Source organism: Blennius ocellaris (assembly GCF_963422515.1).
Source record: "Blennius ocellaris genome assembly, chromosome: 2".
Taxonomy (NCBI): Eukaryota; Metazoa; Chordata; class Actinopteri; order Blenniiformes; family Blenniidae; genus Blennius; species Blennius ocellaris.
The window spans coordinates 2,471,939-2,490,549 of NC_137651.1; the positions used below are offsets into that span (position 1 = coordinate 2,471,939).

Genomic DNA, 18,611 nt, shown 5'->3' on the forward strand with positions numbered 1-18,611 from the left:
CAGTCAAAAAACACGCATGTGAAGCTACTGGACGATCCTAAGTCACCCAGTCGTTTGAATGTGTGTCTCTTAGTATTTGTCCTGAGATGAACTGGTGGCCTGTAAACCAGTTTTTCCACAGTTCAGCTATAAGAACCTGCAGCCATCTGCCAGATGCTACAAATATATTGAAACAAAACTTAACCCAGAAATAGTATTTTCACATAACAGTTTAAACTGATTACAGCTACATTTGTGGAAGAACTGCACACTTATACCATCTATGCAATATATTTGCATCAAGTCAAGTCATTTATTTGTCACAAACAGTTATAAACAGCACAATGCCGAACAAAAATTATAATAATACGATTCGAAGAATAAAAGAATACAAATTGAAGAATATAAATTAAAAGCATACAGCAATGATAATGTTAATAATACTAATGGATATTAAGGCACACAAAAGATAAATATAGGTAGATATATGGATCAAAGTGTCAAATAGTGCAGAAGTATACAGTATATACAATGCAGTTTGTGAAGTCAATTTATTTCAGGTTCAGCAGACAGCCTGAGGGAAGCAGCTCCTTCGCAGCCACTCAGTATTGTGTGAATATGTATTCTAGTATTCCCTGTCATATTTGCACTATGGAGGGAGTGACTTTTATTTATTGTCAGGATATATGACATTGTTCTGACAATAGACATTAAGAGATATTTCAGTGGCACGTATCCTCCAACAGCCTGGGCGGATGGAGTCCGGCTCAGTCTGGTGTGTACATTGGGCTCTGGGCCACACAGTGGTTAAACACTCCAAACTCACAGATCAGACTCTGATTTGGGTTCGGCTACTTGGAGTTTTTGTGATCTTCCTGTGCATGTTTGGGTTTTTTTCAAGGTATCCAAAATGTCCCACCCCACAGTTGACAGACTGTTCGAGGTTGGCTGTCTGCCTCTCTGTGTTTGTTCTGCCATGGACTTTTGACCTGTCCAGGATGTACCAATGCCCAGGGTTGGAGATAAATATTAATTTGTTGGATTACAAATTAACATTCAAACTATAACGATACTTATGGTGATTATAAAATACATGGCAAACAACAAAACAATTGCAACAAATGATTAGGATTACAATTGGTATATAGCGCAGTCGCTGCAATAACCGCTGTGCCTGCGAGTCAAATTGCGGGGCCCCTTTAAATTTCTCCATTCGGTAATTTCCGTGAGGAGTGGCAACGTCACTGTCGGGGAGGCCCGCCCCTTTTCTCTTTGGAGACGACAGTCAGCCATTTTAAGTCCATCAGTCGTCATTTCACCTCGCTACAGTAGGACGGAGAACGTCAGGACCCAATTTCATCATATTTCTCTTACAACTGTGGTGGAGAATTGCCTACTATGAACTGAATCTCTTCCTCAAACCAAAAACAAGTAGATCCTAGTGAAGTGACGCATAAGCCAGTAGACTGCAGAGTGTCGAGTTGTAATTTTTTGCATCTCAATGTAGCTTGAAGGAAATGGCTGTGGAAAGCATGACTGTCCATCCAAACTCCCCAACTACCAACCACGAACACAACAGTCTCCTGACTGACGAAAGGTCGAGTAATTCTACAATCATATTTATATGAATATTTATTTGTCCTGTGCTTTTACACAAAAAGCTCGGGGTTTCTTTTTCCTTTTTTTCTGTCAGAGGGATTAAACTCGCCTTTTCTGGAAAACAAGTACAGAGGTAAAGAACGCCATGTTGACACGACAACGCCAACTGGGAAGCCAAAAAGCATCTCGGAGAACGTTCTTTTCTATTTCCCCGTTTTTGTTTTTGTTTTTGTTTTTTACACCGAAATCAACAGTGGCTCGACTCCAGCCAAAAGAAAAAAAAGACGACTCGAAGCAGCTGATCCATTATACTTTTAACAGCCACACGCTCCGTCAATTCCACGGTTACGGAGCGTCGGCGAATTACTAACTAGTTGTTTTAAGAACGGCTAACTAATGGCTCAAAATAGTAATTTATATTTTTGCGTAACGTCGCAAGAGTTTTAAACCAAACGATCGTTTTTGGGGTTGTTTGGTGTTTTTTAAGACCCTGCTCTCGAGCCAACTTAGCAGTTAGCCGCCTGTTAGCTGATGTAGCCCTGAAGCTAACGGCTAACGACGGCCTACTTGGCACTCCGTCGACGTTTTTGTCGCGTTTAAAATATTAATTTGCATCACTACAGTCGTTGGGTAGTTATTCGAGTAATGCGCGACCATTACAGAAGATATGTCATTTAAACGGAGAGAGACGAAGCAACAATTTGTCGTCGAGTTGGTGCCACGCACTTCAAAAGATAGCCGCGCAAAAAAACAGTCGTAAAGAAAAGTTAAGATTCAGCTCCCGGACGCCCTTACAACGTTGTATTCCTCTCCGCGCTTCTGTTTTGTGATACGTGTTTTATAGTGTAACTTTGTTCGGTATCACTGTAAAGTTGACATTTGTTCCTAACATGTGACTTGTATTCACAGTCGTTCCCAAACACCCACAAAAAGTCCCTCTTCTCCCCCCTCCAAAAAAAAAAATCAAGTGTAAAACGTCTGCAAAGCATCCCAGAGTTGTTTCAAGTCAAACACAAAGATCCCCTTTTTCCACGGTCCCCAACTGGTAATATTATTTTTAAGTTAAACATTTTTTTTTAATTATTTTTGTGCTGTTGGCCCCATTCCCCACAAAGCCCCTCTCCCCCCTCTTTAGAGTCCCTGCTCAGTTTTAGGGAAAACTACTTTTTTCCTCAAATGCTTTTGAATGAAGAAATCCGGTCACAGTAAGTATCATGGCCCTTTGCTTCCAGAATGTGGTTATGGACTCCAAGCCAGCTAAAACTGTCGCCTAATGCATGGTGAATCCTTTTGATTCAGTGGGCCTCAATGGACCACGGTAATCATGTTGACTGTTGACCTTTCTGATCGTCTCATGTCTGCTTGTAGGCAGTGTACGTCCGGAGATTTGCACACTTTATGGGCTCGATAACTGGAAATGTTGTGCGATACAGGGCAGTTTAGATGTTGTTGTTGCTGCTGCTGGTGCAGCCTCCAATCAATAGCTCATTAAGTAAATAACAGCTCTTCTTATCCACAGGTTTTTTTAGTGCCATGTAGTTGTGGTAGATTCACTTACTGCCGGTCACAGTTTTCTTTCGACACCATGTTGGTCTCTACTGTCAGCCACAGGTTTGATGTGTACGGACAGTATGGCTACAGGCCAGTGAGGCCCCCAGCCCCCTCAAATAGTAAAGCCCAGACACCCCCCCCACCATTCACAACAGTGTGCCTCCACATTGCAGCAAAATCCCCTGAGCTGTTATAGCGTGACGTGATGAATGGACTTGTGATGGGTGTCGGTCAGGTTTTGAGTACATTCTCCAGCCTGTAGCATGTGTCATCTCGCTCAGTAGAGTGTGCAGTGAAGATGAGGGGTCAGGGCATTGGAAATGATGAAGAAATGGAAAGAGGGATGCTGTAGTGGGGTCCTTGGTGAAGTTGGGCACTGTTGGATTTATTGGCCGACAAACGCATAATCTGTGGGAAAGCATAAATTCATTGGTTTCATCTATTGGGGTTTTTGTTGTTCCCGAATAAATCAGATAAGACAGATCTGATGAATAGGTGCTTGTTGGCCGATTCCGATATTAGGGAACAAAAAAATTCAGATAATCGATATATTGGCTGATAAAAAAAAATTGTTAGTGCTGGAGTGACGTGTCAGTGTAAATACATTAATCAATGTAGCACATCAAAGATGGCAATGTTCGTTAAATATTGGCAGTGGCGATCAAAGCATGGATGGACATTGAGCTAAAGTTGTGGGAAACACTAAACGTATTTATTGACTTGTTTATTTCACAAAGGAGTTGACTTACCGCTTTGCACTCTTCAGTACTTCGCCCTGCTGTGGGGTGACTGGAGCGTGAAGTAAAAGGAGTTGGAGTGTAAAAAGTACTGGATACGTCACACAAGGACATCGGAAAAACATCACTTTCCCTGCATTTTATTCGTGAAAATTAACTAAATATTGGTGCCGATGGCGATAGTCAGCTGTTTAATCGGTCGGGCTCTGATGTTGATAATAACCAGGCTGTATGTGACCTTTATTTTGAAAAGAGGTTTACAAAGTCATACGGAAAATTTCAATGGGTGCAATATTTTTGAACTGTAGCTGGAAGATGATTTGTTTTCAGGTTTCAGTCAGATTTGATCCAGATATCTCGTCTCAGTATATTCCATGGTGGACTGAAGTCTTTACGGTTGTCACAACCTCTGATGAAACTTTATTCTGGCTCTTTTAGGGTGTTTTTCTCTTGGGGATTACTTTTTCAGACCCAGTTTATGTAGTTCCACTATACTAGTGAGACAGAAATTTAACAATTATTTATGCTGGTGATTCGTCAGATTGGGGGGGTGTCCAGAAAAACCAGATGAACACAGTAACACCACATTATCGTGGCGTCTACTCGTCCGTTCTGTGGTTGCTGTGTAAAAGCTGGATCCTTTTCAGCTGTGGACATCCTCCGTTAACCTTCTGTGTTGTGGACTCAAGTCGCATTTTTCACCCCGTTAGTAAAACAGATGTACATCTGTGCCCATACGAGAAGAGCACAGTGGGATTTGTGTGTTTGTTTCCCATGAGAAGTAACCATGATTTGAAAAAAAAATATCAAATAGCGAGAGTTTAAAACTGATGTTTATCATAAAAGAGATAAATATGAAACATTTGTGGACCAAGTTTCAATGTCACTCGGTGCGAGTCGTGATTGAGGTCGTAATATAACAGCTGCTGGGATCTGAGATTGGCAGTAGAAAACACAATTTGTTACTTAGGAATAGCTGAAAAGCAATTATATGTACTCTGTATTGTGTTTTTCAATCTCTTGCACTAAAGCTGTGGAACGCTTTTCCTTAACAGCTGTGATTGGTCGACTCCTTTGAAACCGATATGAGGTAGTTTGAAAGGTTTTGTTTTTCAAACAGACCTTTGGTTGAACTGTAACTGCTCAATTTGAATAATTGTTTTTAACCACTCTATACATAGCTGTTACATACTTATATTTTTATGGATTACCTTCGCCAATGAAGGGGGGGACCAAGGAAGTTGGCTGAGGCTAAGTTTTTCGCATACATATATATTTATTGTTTTGTATATATGTATGTATTTCTCTAATTTTGCAAAAACCCAAACCCAAAAGTCCCATTCATCTACATTGGTCAGAAAGCCTTGCACCCTCTCCCTAACCTGGTAGCCGAGCCGTGTCCATGGCAACAAGTCACATGTTCATACAGTGATGTAGCTACCTGAGCTACCTGGTGAGCATCGCTACCGGCTGACGAGCGACACTTAACTCCGTTCTGCAAACGTGGTGTTAAGAGAAGGTGTGCGCTCTACCGAGTACCCGTTCCAATTTTATTTCTGTTTTTATCTTTTCTGCTTCTCTCGGTGTAAAGCGCCTTGTGATCTTTCGCTCCGAAAGTGCTTCATAAACACATTTTAATAACTTATTGTGCAACTCTTACACCTCAGGTTTTGACACATCTGTCTTTTTGCAGGGTTTCTGGAGTACCTTTTTATACTTTACAGATCAGATAGCGACAAACAATTTTGAAAATGAAGGAATGGCCGGTTTTAATCCTAAAATGACTTCAATGAAAAGTGTCGAAGTTTTACTGTTTTCAGCTCTACTTCTTTTAAAAGACTCTTATTCGTATTTGGCTTTTTTTGTATCCAGTTTCCTTTTAAAGTAAGTGTTATCCCTTTAAGGAGGAGATATATTTGATCTCCTGGTGTGAAAACGGTATAGCAGAAGTGTCGCTGCGTCGTCCGGGTGGTTCTCACCCTGCTGCACAGCAAACTGTTCAACGTCACAGTTTCTCTGCTGTTTGAAAGAATGTTTATTTTGGCTGGCATGCAGAGTTTTGTGTATCTACTGCACAGTTCACTGTGTTGGGCTGGGTGTAGGGTGTTTGTTAGAATACAATGGAATTAGGTCGGCCACAGTTGGTATTTTGTTTTGTAAGTCAGACGACGGGTCCCAGTGTGTTTCCAGAAAGTCCTTCTTGACTGTATATTTGGCTTTGATGCGACCTTGAAGACTTTAATGGTGCACCTGTGCAGGTGACCGTTAGTTTAAACATCCGCCAGAAACACACGCCCAAAAAATGTATTGATATCGTGAATATAATCAGCTGGAATGTTTATGAATGTTGACAATGTCTGGACGGCCGATTAGATTACTGAGCTCAGATTGTGTCACAACGTTCTATGGTAATGTAACTAAATCCACAAAGAACCACAAACAAACGTATCCATATTTATTATAAGTACTGCAACAATGCCGACAAAGACGAAAAATATAAATTAATTGTGAAACATTCTTTCATTATTTTTTTTAAAAGTGAGTATTTTAGTCAAAACTGTCACTTTTAATTCTTATTACTGTAAATTTTTCTTAATACGACATGAAACCTGACATCACAGCAGTGAGCGTGTAACTTGTGGTTGGAGGTTTGAATCCCACTGACGGTTTGCATCAGGAACAACGTCCGGGTTGAAGCTTTGCGCCATGGCGTGCTGCGGTGACCTCTGACCCCTGGACGGAGCAGCTACATCGCAATTGACCAAAATGTGTCTTTCAGCTTCTGAACCAATCCGATTTATGAACTTAATAAGTGTTGATTGCTTTCAAATTCTGGGGGGGAAAAAACCCTCTGTACTTGTTTTTCTTGCAGTAAATCTGCAGTCACGTGTCTGAATAAAATGCACACTGTCATTTTATTTTTAACAGCTCGACGTTTATCTAGCGTAAATGCGTCTCGCTAACTTTCTTCACGTGGTTGTTTTTTTCCCCAACAGGCCAGAGGATGGAGAGCTGGAGGAGGGCGAGCTGGAAGACGACGGTGGAGAAGTGGCGCAGGAGGACGTGGGCGGCGGCGGCGGCGGGGCTGCGGCGGTGGGGGCCGCGGGCGGAGGAGGAGGAGACGGGGGCGAGGATGCGGGCGGAGGAGGAGGAGGAGGAGGAGGTGAAGGCGGAGGGGAGGCGGCGGCCGCAGGGGCGGAGAAACCCCAGAGGAGCCGGGAGCGCCACGGCAGCAGTGACTCGGACGAGGAGAGAGCCCACCGGCGCAAGAGGAAGCGCAAGAAAGAGCGAGAGAGGGAGCGGGAGAAGAGGCGGGCGAAGAAGAAACGCAAATCCAAACATAAAGTAGGAACTCTGGAAAGTGCCGAAACGAGCCGCTCAAACTTCTGCACACTTCTTCTTTAAAGCATATCTTTATTATTTTTGATATTCATACAACAATACAGCAACCAACAATTTGAACAATTTAAAAATATGGCATTATTGAAAAAATAAGAAAGTACACCAACAAATATTCACCAAATTTCTGAGCAATAAATGAAGAGAAAATAAATAAATAAGTGCATACATAAATGAAAATACTCTGACAATAATGATGAATAATAATATTCTCGATATAAGTTATAACATATACTTCCATCAAAGAAAAAAAACAAACTTTTATATAAATATCTTTATCATCTCACTCTCCCAATGTCTCCTCCATACCCCCTCCCTCCAACAGTTCCAGAAACATCTTCCAAATGTCCTAAAATTCAGAAGCCTTCTTTCTCACAATATAGGTCAGCTTCTCAAGAGCCAAACTCCATGTTCAGTGATTCAACCAGTGTTTAACAGAAGGACACCCAACATTCTTCCAACATAATCCAATACAACGTTTGGCCTGGAGGAAACACAAATCAACCATTTTCCTTTCTTGGCAGGATAAAGAACAGTTCTCAGGATAGATACTTAGAATACATAGCTTAGGGCATAGAGGTGCAGGAGAAGTTGTGATTTGAGAAACGGTGAAATAATGTACCCTGGTGATTGTTACATTTATAACATAGATCAAGAATATTAGAATTGAATTTATTTAATTGTGCAGGGGAAGTATATGTTCGCATTATCCAATTAAATTGTATCATTCTCAAACGAGTGTTGATGGTTTGAGTATGTGCTTTTAAACATAATTTACTCCATTCACTGGGTGAAATGTCCAATTGTAAGTCATGCATCCACTTCTGCACACTTCTGAATTTCTCTTTGTTTTTTTATTTGTCCTCTCGTAGCGTCATGCCTCCTCTGACGACGACCACTCGGACTTCAGCGACGACTCCGACTACAGTCCCAGCGAGAAGAGGAAGTATAGAGAGTACAGCCCCCAGTACCCCCCTCCCGTAAGGCTCAGCACACACACACACACACACACTTTAAAATCCCCCGTCATGGAATCCCGGTGTTCTTCACTCCCCCGCGTCTTCGCTCTGTCCTCAGTCTCACGGAGGGTACGGCGGCTCCAAGAAGGGCGGCTACATGAAGATGGACAAACAGAGCTACGGCGGCTACGACGACTACGAAGAGGACAACTACGAGGGGGAGGAAGAGGAGGACATGGTGGACGAGGACTACGACGACTTCACCAAGGAGCTCAACCAGTACCGCAAGGCGAAGGAGGGAGGCCGCGGCGGGCGAGGTGAGAGGCCTCGATTCCAAATACTGGCACTTCTGCTGCTTTTTTTTTTTTTTTTTTTTCCCCCAACCCTCTTGCTGAGAACAACTGACAGCAGCTAACAACACATTTGAGATGAGCAAACAGTATTTATAGCAAATAAAATGCTGTAGCTTCATGTGCACACCTCTGACATTTATGGTCTTTCTTTAGATTTTCTGAATATAAGCATCAATAATGTGTGCTGGCTTGGAGGCAGAGGTTTGGGGAAACACATATAGAACATATATAGACCCTATCATTAAACTCCAGAAAAGAATTATTAGAATAATAAATAAAGCTTCCTCTAGAGAAAATACTAATAAACTATTTATAGCCTCTTGCACATTAAAATTTAAAGATATAGTATATTTAAAAACATTAGAAATACTATTTCGAATAAAGAATCAAAGTCTTCCCACAGCTATTCAAAATTGTTTTAAATTAAGAGAAAACAACTACAACTTAAGAGGACTGTGTATATTTGAAAAAGGTGGTGCGAGAACCAACGTTAAATACAGATGTGTTTCTTTTCTGGGAGTAGGTTTATGGAATGTCTCAGTGACAACTTCAAAAAAACAGTAAAAAGGAAAAATAATGAACAATCATTTCTGTTACTTCTTTTTGTTTGGTTGGGTTTTTCTCATGTATTACTTCTGTTATGTTCCATATTCATTTTTTCTCCCGTATTACGACTGCTATGTTTATTATTTTTTATTTTTCTCCAGTTGCTTTTTAAAAATGTGATTATATTTTTTGCATCACTGGTGTCTGGGGTAACCGCACGGGTTTTTAAGGGATAGGCTAAAATAAGCCTTGGCTTCAGCCTATACCCATTTCGGTTACAAGTCTATTGTGGAAACAGTGAAAAATCACAGGTGTGTGAACTTGTACCATGAACTGCACAGAAATTCATCAACTGCACTTATACTGAAACTGTAACCGAAATAAACCATTCATTCAGTCAGTCAGTCAGTCAGTCAGTCAGTCAGTCAGTCAGTCAGTCAGTCAGTCAGTCAGTCAGTCAGTCAGTCAGTCAGTCAGTCAGTCATTCATTCAAGAGCCATGAAAACTAAATCAGAATGGTGTTTAATTTTAAAATTGTAACACAAGATTATTTTTTTTATCCCGTTTATCTAATTTGGTCATGTGACCAATGAAGACGCTGCCCTGCAGATGGGTTAAGTGATTCAAAATTTTAATCAGATTAATCATGATGGTGGATCAATTTTGACGGACCTATTTTCAGTTGCCTGACTCCCCAAGTTCAGTCCAATCAGAGTCTCCCGTCTTCATCGTCATCTTTGCGTTGCTGCAGGGATGAGAGGTCGTATGAAGATGCAGCGAGGCCGCGGCGGAATGAGGGGGGGCCGCCGAGGAAGGGGAGGGAGCCGAGGGAGAGGGCGAGGAGGTGGGAAGATGGGAGGAGACGATGACGGGGACGGTTACGGAGACGACATGGAGGTGAGCCCAACTCCAGAAAACTCCTGTTCACTCATTTCATTTGATTTCTTCTGTGCTTCTAACCCAAAGCCTAAGTTTCGATTTTATGCGTAAACAACACAAGACGAAGATGACGAGATAGAAAAGGCCAATGATTGTTGGCGGTCTTCGTAAAGAGACAGATTATTTTCCTTTTAATGGAACAACTGTGAGATAATAAAAACATTGTTGAATTGTTTGCATTCCACCTTCTTCGCCCGGAATGTAACCAGACAACTAATGACTTTCGATAGATTATTGATAGAAGTTTTTCCACTCTGTGGTCACAGTTTGTCACAGTGGCACTGGGCTGATGTTCAAATCCACTTCAATATGCTTCTTTATGTTCAGATTGAAGTCGATCTACAGTTAGAGTTACAGTTTAAAAATGAAAAATAAAAGTCAGCTACTACCGTCATGTAAATTTTCCTAATTTTTCTATGATTGTTTCTTTCATTTCTATGTGAAATTGACCGAAGATGAAACGCGTGCCTCTGTTCTTCCAGTATGGCGAAGAGGACTACATGGGGGACAATATGGGGGGGGAGGAGGACTACGACGACTACTCAAAAGAGCTCAATCAGTACAGAAAGTCCAAAGATCGAGGCAGAGGTTTGTCTCCCTTCTTCCCCCCCCAAAGAAACAAATACACTTTTACACTAATGACTGGAAGTCCTGTTTCTAAACGTGCGTCCCACCAGGTAAAGGACTCCGCGGCCGCGGCCGGGGGAAAGGAGGACGGGGGATGCTCCGGGGAGGAAAGGGTCGAAACCGAGGCCGGGGGAGAGGAGAAATGGGGATGGACGACGACAACAACGGAGACATGGACCACGGGGTGAAGCTCTTGGGGGGGGTCACGGTGATCAGAGTCGCCGTCTGGACGGTGCAGAGGAGAGCAACAGTGTTATTTACCGCGGGTGTGTTTTGGTTCAGGACGGCGGCCCGGGAGACGGACACGGACACGGACACGGACCGGGACCGGGACGGAGGAACCACAATGACAAACACCAGGACAAGAAAGGCAAAGCCATCTGCAAGTACTACATCGAGGGCCGCTGCACCTGGGTGAGTCTGAAGCAGGAGAACCACATCCCTCCGTCCTTCGTAGATTTATATTATTGAAGGCGTCATTGCCTGGTTAGAGCGGGCTTGGCCTGTGGGAATCACCTGTCGCCATAAATCCATACTTCGAGTAGAACTCCTGGTACTGTCTGTTAAAAACTTTCTTTTTCTTGGAAGTTGTAGGCTCTCCTTCCGTCTCTTCACCGGCCTTTTTCCCCTTCCAAAAGAAACTTTCCAAAGACGTCTGTTTTTTTGCTCATTTTGCTCGCTCGTGGGTTAAATGTTTGGCGCTCAAGTGACCGAGATGTAACCGAGAGAATCCGGTCATTTTTCAAAATAAAAGATTGTTCAGACTCAGACAATAAATACAACGGAAATAGTTGATTATTTCTTGGGCGGCCCGGTACCAATTGATCCACGGACCGGTACCGGCGCGGGGGTTGGGGACCGCTGTTCTACATCACAGGTCTGCAACCCGCCGTCACATGTGGCTCTTGTGACGACGTGCAGACAGCGCCTCCTCCTCATGGGACAGTGCGTGCAGCTGACGGCAAAGCACAGCTCATTTCTTTTGACGAAAGATTTAATTCGTTAGAATTTCTTTTTCTTTTCAGCTCCAAGTTCATTTGGTCTTGATTACTTTATTGAAACACACTGAAAAACATAAAAAAAAACCTACATAAGAACTTTAATTCCATGTAGTGGAGTTTGACTCCATCGATCACCTGAATGTCGGATCAGTCAATTCTCAGTCAACACTGTCAAAAACAGCCTGAGCATGTTAAACACTGATAGATATTTTGTCATTGAAACAATTTGATTCAGAAAAAAACTCTTTTGTTTGATTTCTTTTTTTCTTCTTAAATTTTGATTTGGCTTCTATAAACAAACAGAGAACAAAAGTATGAACGTTGCTTGGTTATCTGCATTAGTCCTTCCGCCAGTTAGAGTTTTGTATTCAGTCCATTTTTTCCCACTCACTGTCCATTTGTTCTTCTGTCGTCGCAGTTTGTGGGATAGTTTTTCCCTTCCTGTCGATTTGTTCAAGAATTATCAACCAGTGGTCCTTTGTGGGTGGATTTATATACCCCTGGTTCCTCATAACGGCTTTTCTACACGCTCCTCGTAGTATTTTATTGAAGTATCTATCCTTTCCTATTTCATCATTACTGTTTTCTACCACCAGGGGGACCACTGTAACTTCAGCCATGACATCGAGCTGCCAAAGAAGAAAGAGCTGTGCAAGTTCTACATCACTGGATACTGTGCCCGGGCCGACCACTGTCCCTACATGCATGATATCCTTTACTCTTCATCAATTCTAGTCATTGTACACCACTGAATCCAAGTCTATGAAAGAATTCACTCTGGCGTTTGTTTGCCGTCGTTCCTCCTTGACTCCTCTGCCACGTGAATTTCCCTGTAAGCTCTTCCACACGACAGGAAACTGCGTCAACGGTGACGAGTGCATGTTCTCCCACGACTCCCTCAACGACGACACTCAGGAGCTGCTCAACAAGGTGAGAGACTAGTGTGGTCCAGCACAACAGACACGTCATCTCTAAAGGTTAAACTCTGCCCCTCTAGTACAGGTAGAAATACATCTGTAGAGAACGTGGTTGTGAAACATGCTTTAAGTCGCTTTGTTTTAACGAAGCTCTTAAGTAAAAGTAAATATTTCCTATATCAAGGCAGGATTTATGTCAAATGTGTCTTCGTTTTTCAAAAACAATGGCAGGTCTCCTACTCAGAAAACGTATCGCAATACATGGCAGTTATGTCTCCACGTGCAGCAGCTCCATGACGTCGACTCAGCCACAGTTGAATCATATCAAAGCTTGTCAGGTGGCGTCTGATCAGAATCACCGTGATGGAGAGTTGAATAAACAGTGCATTGATATGTTTCTTCTCTCTTCAGTCTGTTTGTGAAGCGAATGCAATGAATACAGATTAAAAATGAATATTTAATCGCGATTAATTGAAATGAATCCACAGCAGCCCTGTGATTAAATCTGATTAAAGATTTCAATTGTTTGACGGCCCTAGAATAAAAACTGAAGCATTCCGCCAAGGTAATTGTAGAATCGTGCGGTTTCTCAGTGTATAACACATTTCCTATTCAATGTTTTTGTAGCCAACAAGTTGACGAGTGAATATATTGTTTGGATCTGAACTAACGTTACTTTCCACCGTTGTGTTCATGAATAATGAAAAGGCCTTTGAGTCTCAGTGGCTTGTTCCTCTGGTTCCTCCCCTGTAGATGTTGGCTGAAGATGCGGAGGCTGGAGCCGAGGACGAGAAAGAGGTGGAGGAACTGAAGAAGCAGGGAATCAACCCCCTCCCAAAACCCCCCCCCGGGGTCGGCCTCCTCCCCACCCCTCCTCGCCCAATCCCCGTGGATAACTCCATCCCGCCCGGGGACTTCTGTGGGCCCCCGCCCACCGACTTCGGGGGTCCTCCTGGGCCGAACCAGGGTCCTATGGTTAACATGCCCCCCCCTCTACCGGGCCCCATTCCAGGGCCGAACCCTTGTGTTGGCCCACCCCTCATAGGTCCCGACGGAAACCCCTTTCAAGGCGGACTCCCCAATCCCTGTGGACTCCCTCCTCCCCCTCACATGGGTCCCCCTCCCCCGGTTGGGGGCGCCGCAGCCACGGCGGCGGCGTTGGCGGCTGCAGCCGCGGCAGCGGCAGCTGGAGGCTGCCTCGGGAAGAAGATCCCCTCCTTGTTTGAGATTAAAGTTCAGCCAACAGGACAACTGGCTCAGAAACTGGCGGTCAGGTAAAGACATTTTGAAACTTTAACACAAGATTTGAGTTTTTCGTTAAAAATATCAGGTCAGATCTTTAAAAAAAAACGATTTGCCGCTGTGCAGAAACTCTGCAGCTCCTCTCAGGGGGCTTTTCCACCAGAATGAACCAGGTCCCAGTTCTGGTCCAGGGCCAGATTTAGCACCAGTTCTTTGTCTTTGCACTGCCAAAGCCCCGGCCTATCAGGGGTTAAACTGGTGCTAAGCCGACCCCCACACCGTCGCCGGACCAGAGTGGGGTCTGACATATCTTCAGCAGGGGGCGGAGCTACCGCTGGAGTTCTCGCTACCTACCAGGTGGAAGAGACTCTGAACCAGCTTTCTGAAATCTACAGCCAACACGGAGCCCCGGAAAAAAATAATAACACATGGGAACGCTATAAGTCGCTCCCTCAAGTTAATAATACGAGGGAACAAGATCATTTAATCCTTGATTACGGAGCCGGTGGCTCTGGAAGTGTCCTGTCAGCTGCATTGATATATACTTTAGATCATCTAGAAAGCAGTTTTCCATTGTTGTTTTTTTTAACACTTTTCATTGTAACTAACTTCACTTCCACGTCTTGTTTCGCATTATGACGGCAGGCTGAGCCTGCATGAGGCTGTGTTCATTTAAGAACTGGTCCTGGTTCTGGCCCTGAGCTGGCTCCAGGTTCTTGTTGCTGGAAAAGCCCCGTCCCGGTCCATAACTCCTCTCCGTCCCTCTCCCCGTCTCAGGACTCAGACTCCCAGTGGAACCCCGGGGCAGCCAGCAGCACCCGGATCCCAGGGTGGCTCCGGAGACAGTCCTCCCCACTACCCTCCCCCGCCCGGCATGATGCCCCCCGACATGCAGAGCCTGGGCCCCGGTGGGCCCCCCATGATGGCAGGGTTCCCGCCGGGCGAGGGGCCTCCTCCTGGTCCTCCTCAGGGTGGAGGGAACTTCTTCAATGACTTCTACAGCCAGCAGGAGGGCATGCCGATGGAGGGAGTGGCGCAAGAAGGTGAGTCGCAAACCCCACTGCTTGTCAACTCGTGTGTCTGGTTTGGACCCTGATGGGCAGTCCGCTCCCTCTCAGGCGAGAACTACCAGGGTTTCCCCGGCATGGACGACCGAGGAGCCGCCGGCAGCTTTCAGTCCGGAGGGCAGGAAGGCTCGGCCAACGGGGCCTCGGCCAATCAGGGAGGGCTCTCCGTACCCGACTTCCTGCCTCCGGCGCAGCGCGTCCTGTTCATGAGGATCCAGCAGAAGCAGCAGGAGGAGGAGGAGCGAGCTCGCAGGATGGCCGAGGGAGGAGCAGAGAAGAGCAAGGATGCCGAAGGTAGTCCAACGCTCTTTATCACAAAAAGGCGACGTCGACCAGATTTGCTGTTTTGCGTCACTCAAAACTGGGAACTCTTCACCCTCGACAAGTCAACGGTCGGCTCTCGTCCATTTTTTCCATTTCCTTCCTGGCTGAGCTTACCCCTGCTTATCAGTGCTTCGAGAACAACAGTTCAATACGTCTGATTTGTTTATTGCCTGATTGTTCTGGTGCTTCACATAAATTTTTTTTTCAAGAGATGTAGTCTTGTTTATTGTTGCTGTTGTCCTCAATCCAGCGGTGAGTGACACCAAACTTATCATTTCCCTCAAGGGAGCTGTTGGTTTGTCAACGAGTGATTGCGTTGTTTGTTTCTCCAGTTAAAATAAGTTAATGATCAGATTTATGAACGGTCAGCCCGACATAATGCCTCCAGTCAAAGAAGCGACACACAGTAAAGCGCAATGAAAACAAAATACACATCGCGACTGTGCTCGTGCCTCTCCTGCACCAACACACCCTGATCTGTGATTCATATTGATTCACCTTGTACACAGGACGTAATGTGTTGATTATCATTAAGAAGATATTAAAGAAAGAAGTGATTAGGAGATGCATGTCATTTTAAGGAACGGGAATTCATCTGCATGATCTTTTTTTGTCATTCTAAGAGCTTAGCCGGTCTGAGGATTCATGTGACGTTGGTGTGTGGTGCTTCCTCCTTCCTGCAGGCGACTCGGGGAACTGGTACTCCAGCGAGGACGAAGACGGCGGCAGCAGTGTGACGTCCATCCTGAAGACCCTCCGTCAGCAGACGCAGGCCCCCCAGAAGTCCGACGGCCTTCCCGGCAACCCTCGTCTCCAGAAGGCCGCCAACCCCCCCAGCCGCCCCACGGACCCCCGCCTGGCTCGGGACCCCCGCCTGGCGCGTGCCGAGGCGGCCGAAGCCGCCGCCGCCGCCGCTCCCTCGTCGTCGTCGTCCGGGCCCCCCGCCGACCCCCGGCTAGCCCGGCTCGCCGCCTCGGCCTCCCGCTCCCCCCCCACCTTGAAGCCAGAACCCCCGCTGGTCTACAAGCCCCCGCCGCTCACGGCCCCGGCGGCGGAGGAGGAGGAGACGGAGCGGGTGCTGAGGGACAAACCGGTCCCCATCCCTCTGGACCCCCTCATGGGCATGGCCCTGAGGGACCCCCGCTCACAGCTGAAGCAGTTCAGTCACATCAAAAAGGACATAGTCCTGCACATGCCCCCCTTCTACAAGACCATCACCTGGTCCCCCGAAGACCTGCTCCCCCTCCCCCTCCCCAAGCAGGACCTGCTCCCCCTGCCGCCAGGCATCCCCCCCGTCCCCACCCTTGAGCCCCGCCCTACCCGCCCACAGCAGCAGCAGCAGCCACAGCAGCACTCGCAGCCCCCTCCCATGCAGCCTGCTCCCTCCTTGGACCCCCCCGCTCCCCCCCCCTCCTCCTCCTCCTCCCCAGACTTTGAGCTGCTGTCTCGTATCCTAAAGACTGTAAACTCCAGCGCGTCCCAGAGCCCCTCTCCTCCTCTTTTAACACCCGCCCTCATGGCCCAGCCCCCCCCAATGACCCCCGCACCCCCAGAAAAGCCCGTCGACCCCCGCGTGGTCCGTAAAACCCCCGCGGACCCCCGCCTCCAGCCGCAGAAGTCCGCCCTGAAGCAGCCGCCGGACCCCGTTGCTCCTCCCCCTCCTCCTCTTCCTCCTCCTCCTGCTCCTCAGCCCGCCGCGTCGCCGTCGGCAACCTCGGGCCCGTCGCCACCGGCCACCGCCCCCTACGACCCCCGCCTGCTCACGGCCGGCGGAGCCGGGCGCGGCGCCGGCGCCGGGGCGCCAGGGGGCGCCAGCGTGCTGAGCAACATCAGCCTGTATGACCCCCGGACCGACAAGCCGGGCAGCCCCGGGGCCGGCACCAGCAACTCCCCCAACTCCTCGGGCGCCGAGCCCGGCAAGCCCAAAGCCAAGGAGCCGCTGTTCGTGCGCAAGTCGGCGCTCGACCAGCCGGAGCCGGAGAAGAGCGGCGAGCAGGGGACTGACCGCTACAACAGCTACAACCGGCCGCGGCCCAAACCCGCCCCCTCGCCCAACTCTGCCGCGTCGGGGGGCGGCGGCGGCGGCGTGGGGGCTCCCGCGGGGGCTCCCGGGGCCCCCGCCGCCGAGCAGGGGCCGGCGGGCGTCCACAACCTCCCCGTGTCCTCGCTGTTCGGAGTGGTGAAGCAGGCCGCCAAGCCGGGTGGCGCCAGCAGCCCGTTCGGAGGGAACAGCCCGGCTCAGTCGGAGCAGGCGGCGGCGGAGCAGGACAACGCCTCCCTGAAGGACGTTTTCAAAGGCTTCGACCCGACGGCATCGCCCTTCTGCCAGTGACACCCCCTCCTCCCACCCCCTCCCCCACCCCACCCCACCCCACCTGATGTGTTCAGGGGCTGCCTTGTTTTAACTGTGTTGGACACTGAGCTGATCGGTGAAACACTGAGTGAACGGAACCCCGAGGGGTCGACCTGTAAGAGACGGGCTCAACACACACACACACACACACACACACACACACACCCACACACACACACAGATTATATGAAAGACTGAGGGTTTAGGGGAACGGGTTTGAAGTCAAATCTCTATTTTAAACCAACATATTGACGTATAAATAGACGTATTCTCTTCATCTCAGTGATTAGTGGAAACAGTTAATCAAACAGCAGCAAATAAACAATTTTAGCATAACTTGTCATTTTTTTTCAGTTTGGAATCCTCGACTCATTTTCTCAGCTAATTCTCACCTATTGAAAGCATTGTGGGTTTTTTTTCCTTTTTCTTTTTTTTTTTTTGATCATCTCCTTCAGATCAGGAACAAATTACTGCCTTTTCATGCACTGCGCTCCACATATTGTTTCCTCCAACTATGAAAAGTTCTGTTTCTCTTCACGTTTTCCCGCAGAGACGTTTGCAAATATCTAAATATAAATCTATATTCTGCTTGATTTGTTGTTTTTTTTTTGTATTTATTTTTCTACTCCTTTGCACTGTCAGCTTGCATTCTGAAGCTTGTTATCATATTTTTAATGTCTGTAAAAACTGTTCCAGATGTTCATAAAACTTGCTTCGTTTCGTATTTTCGGCTCTTTTCTCTGAAAGGGGTTGAAAGGAAGTAACCTTTTTGACCTTTCAGTGGAACGCCTGTAACCACTTTTTCAGATCAATCACACAGATTTTGCCTTCAATAGTCATTTTGCTGCACAAAGACAAAAGCTTTGAACATGTTGTATTATTGGTTGATGGAAGGCTCCGATTCAGTGGAGGAGGGGAGACGGCGCCCCCCCCCCCCCCCTGTGGCAGCTGCTGGTTCACTTTAATTTCCTGGTCGCAGTCGGATTTCTAGTCACTGACTTCTAACACTTTGACTCAT

At 46.5% G+C, this 18,611-nt stretch overlaps 1 protein-coding gene across 1 annotated transcript; it reads left to right on the forward strand.

Moving 5' to 3' along the window:
* Nucleotides 1-1,323: 1,323 nt before the first annotated feature.
* zc3h4 (zinc finger CCCH-type containing 4) lies at nucleotides 1,324-18,317 on the forward strand. Its single transcript, XM_080507595.1, has 14 exons — nucleotides 1,324-1,576; nucleotides 6,863-7,211; nucleotides 8,138-8,245; nucleotides 8,343-8,541; nucleotides 9,875-10,020; nucleotides 10,518-10,650; nucleotides 10,740-10,873; nucleotides 10,972-11,103; nucleotides 12,287-12,398; nucleotides 12,511-12,620; nucleotides 13,361-13,881; nucleotides 14,627-14,892; nucleotides 14,968-15,210; nucleotides 15,924-18,317. Exons 1-14 carry the CDS (start codon nucleotides 1,497-1,499, stop codon nucleotides 17,570-17,572), a joined length of 4,182 nt encoding a protein of 1,393 aa, XP_080363721.1. The 5' UTR covers nucleotides 1,324-1,496; the 3' UTR covers nucleotides 17,573-18,317.
* The last annotated feature ends 294 nt before the right edge of the window (nucleotides 18,318-18,611 follow it).

What these genes read in the sequence shown, in the direction of transcription:
- zc3h4 (XM_080507595.1), top strand. Translation starts at nt 1,497, where the DNA reads ATGGCTGTGGAAAGCATGACTGTCCATCCAAACTCCCCAACTACCAAC. An exon ending in GTCCAAAGATCGAGGCAGAG is followed by an intron (nt 10,651 to 10,739) that starts GTTTGTCTCCCT and finishes GCGTCCCACCAG; the next exon opens with GTAAAGGACTCCGCGGCCGC. An exon ending in TCGAGGGCCGCTGCACCTGG is followed by an intron (nt 11,104 to 12,286) that starts GTGAGTCTGAAG and finishes TTCTACCACCAG; the next exon opens with GGGGACCACTGTAACTTCAG.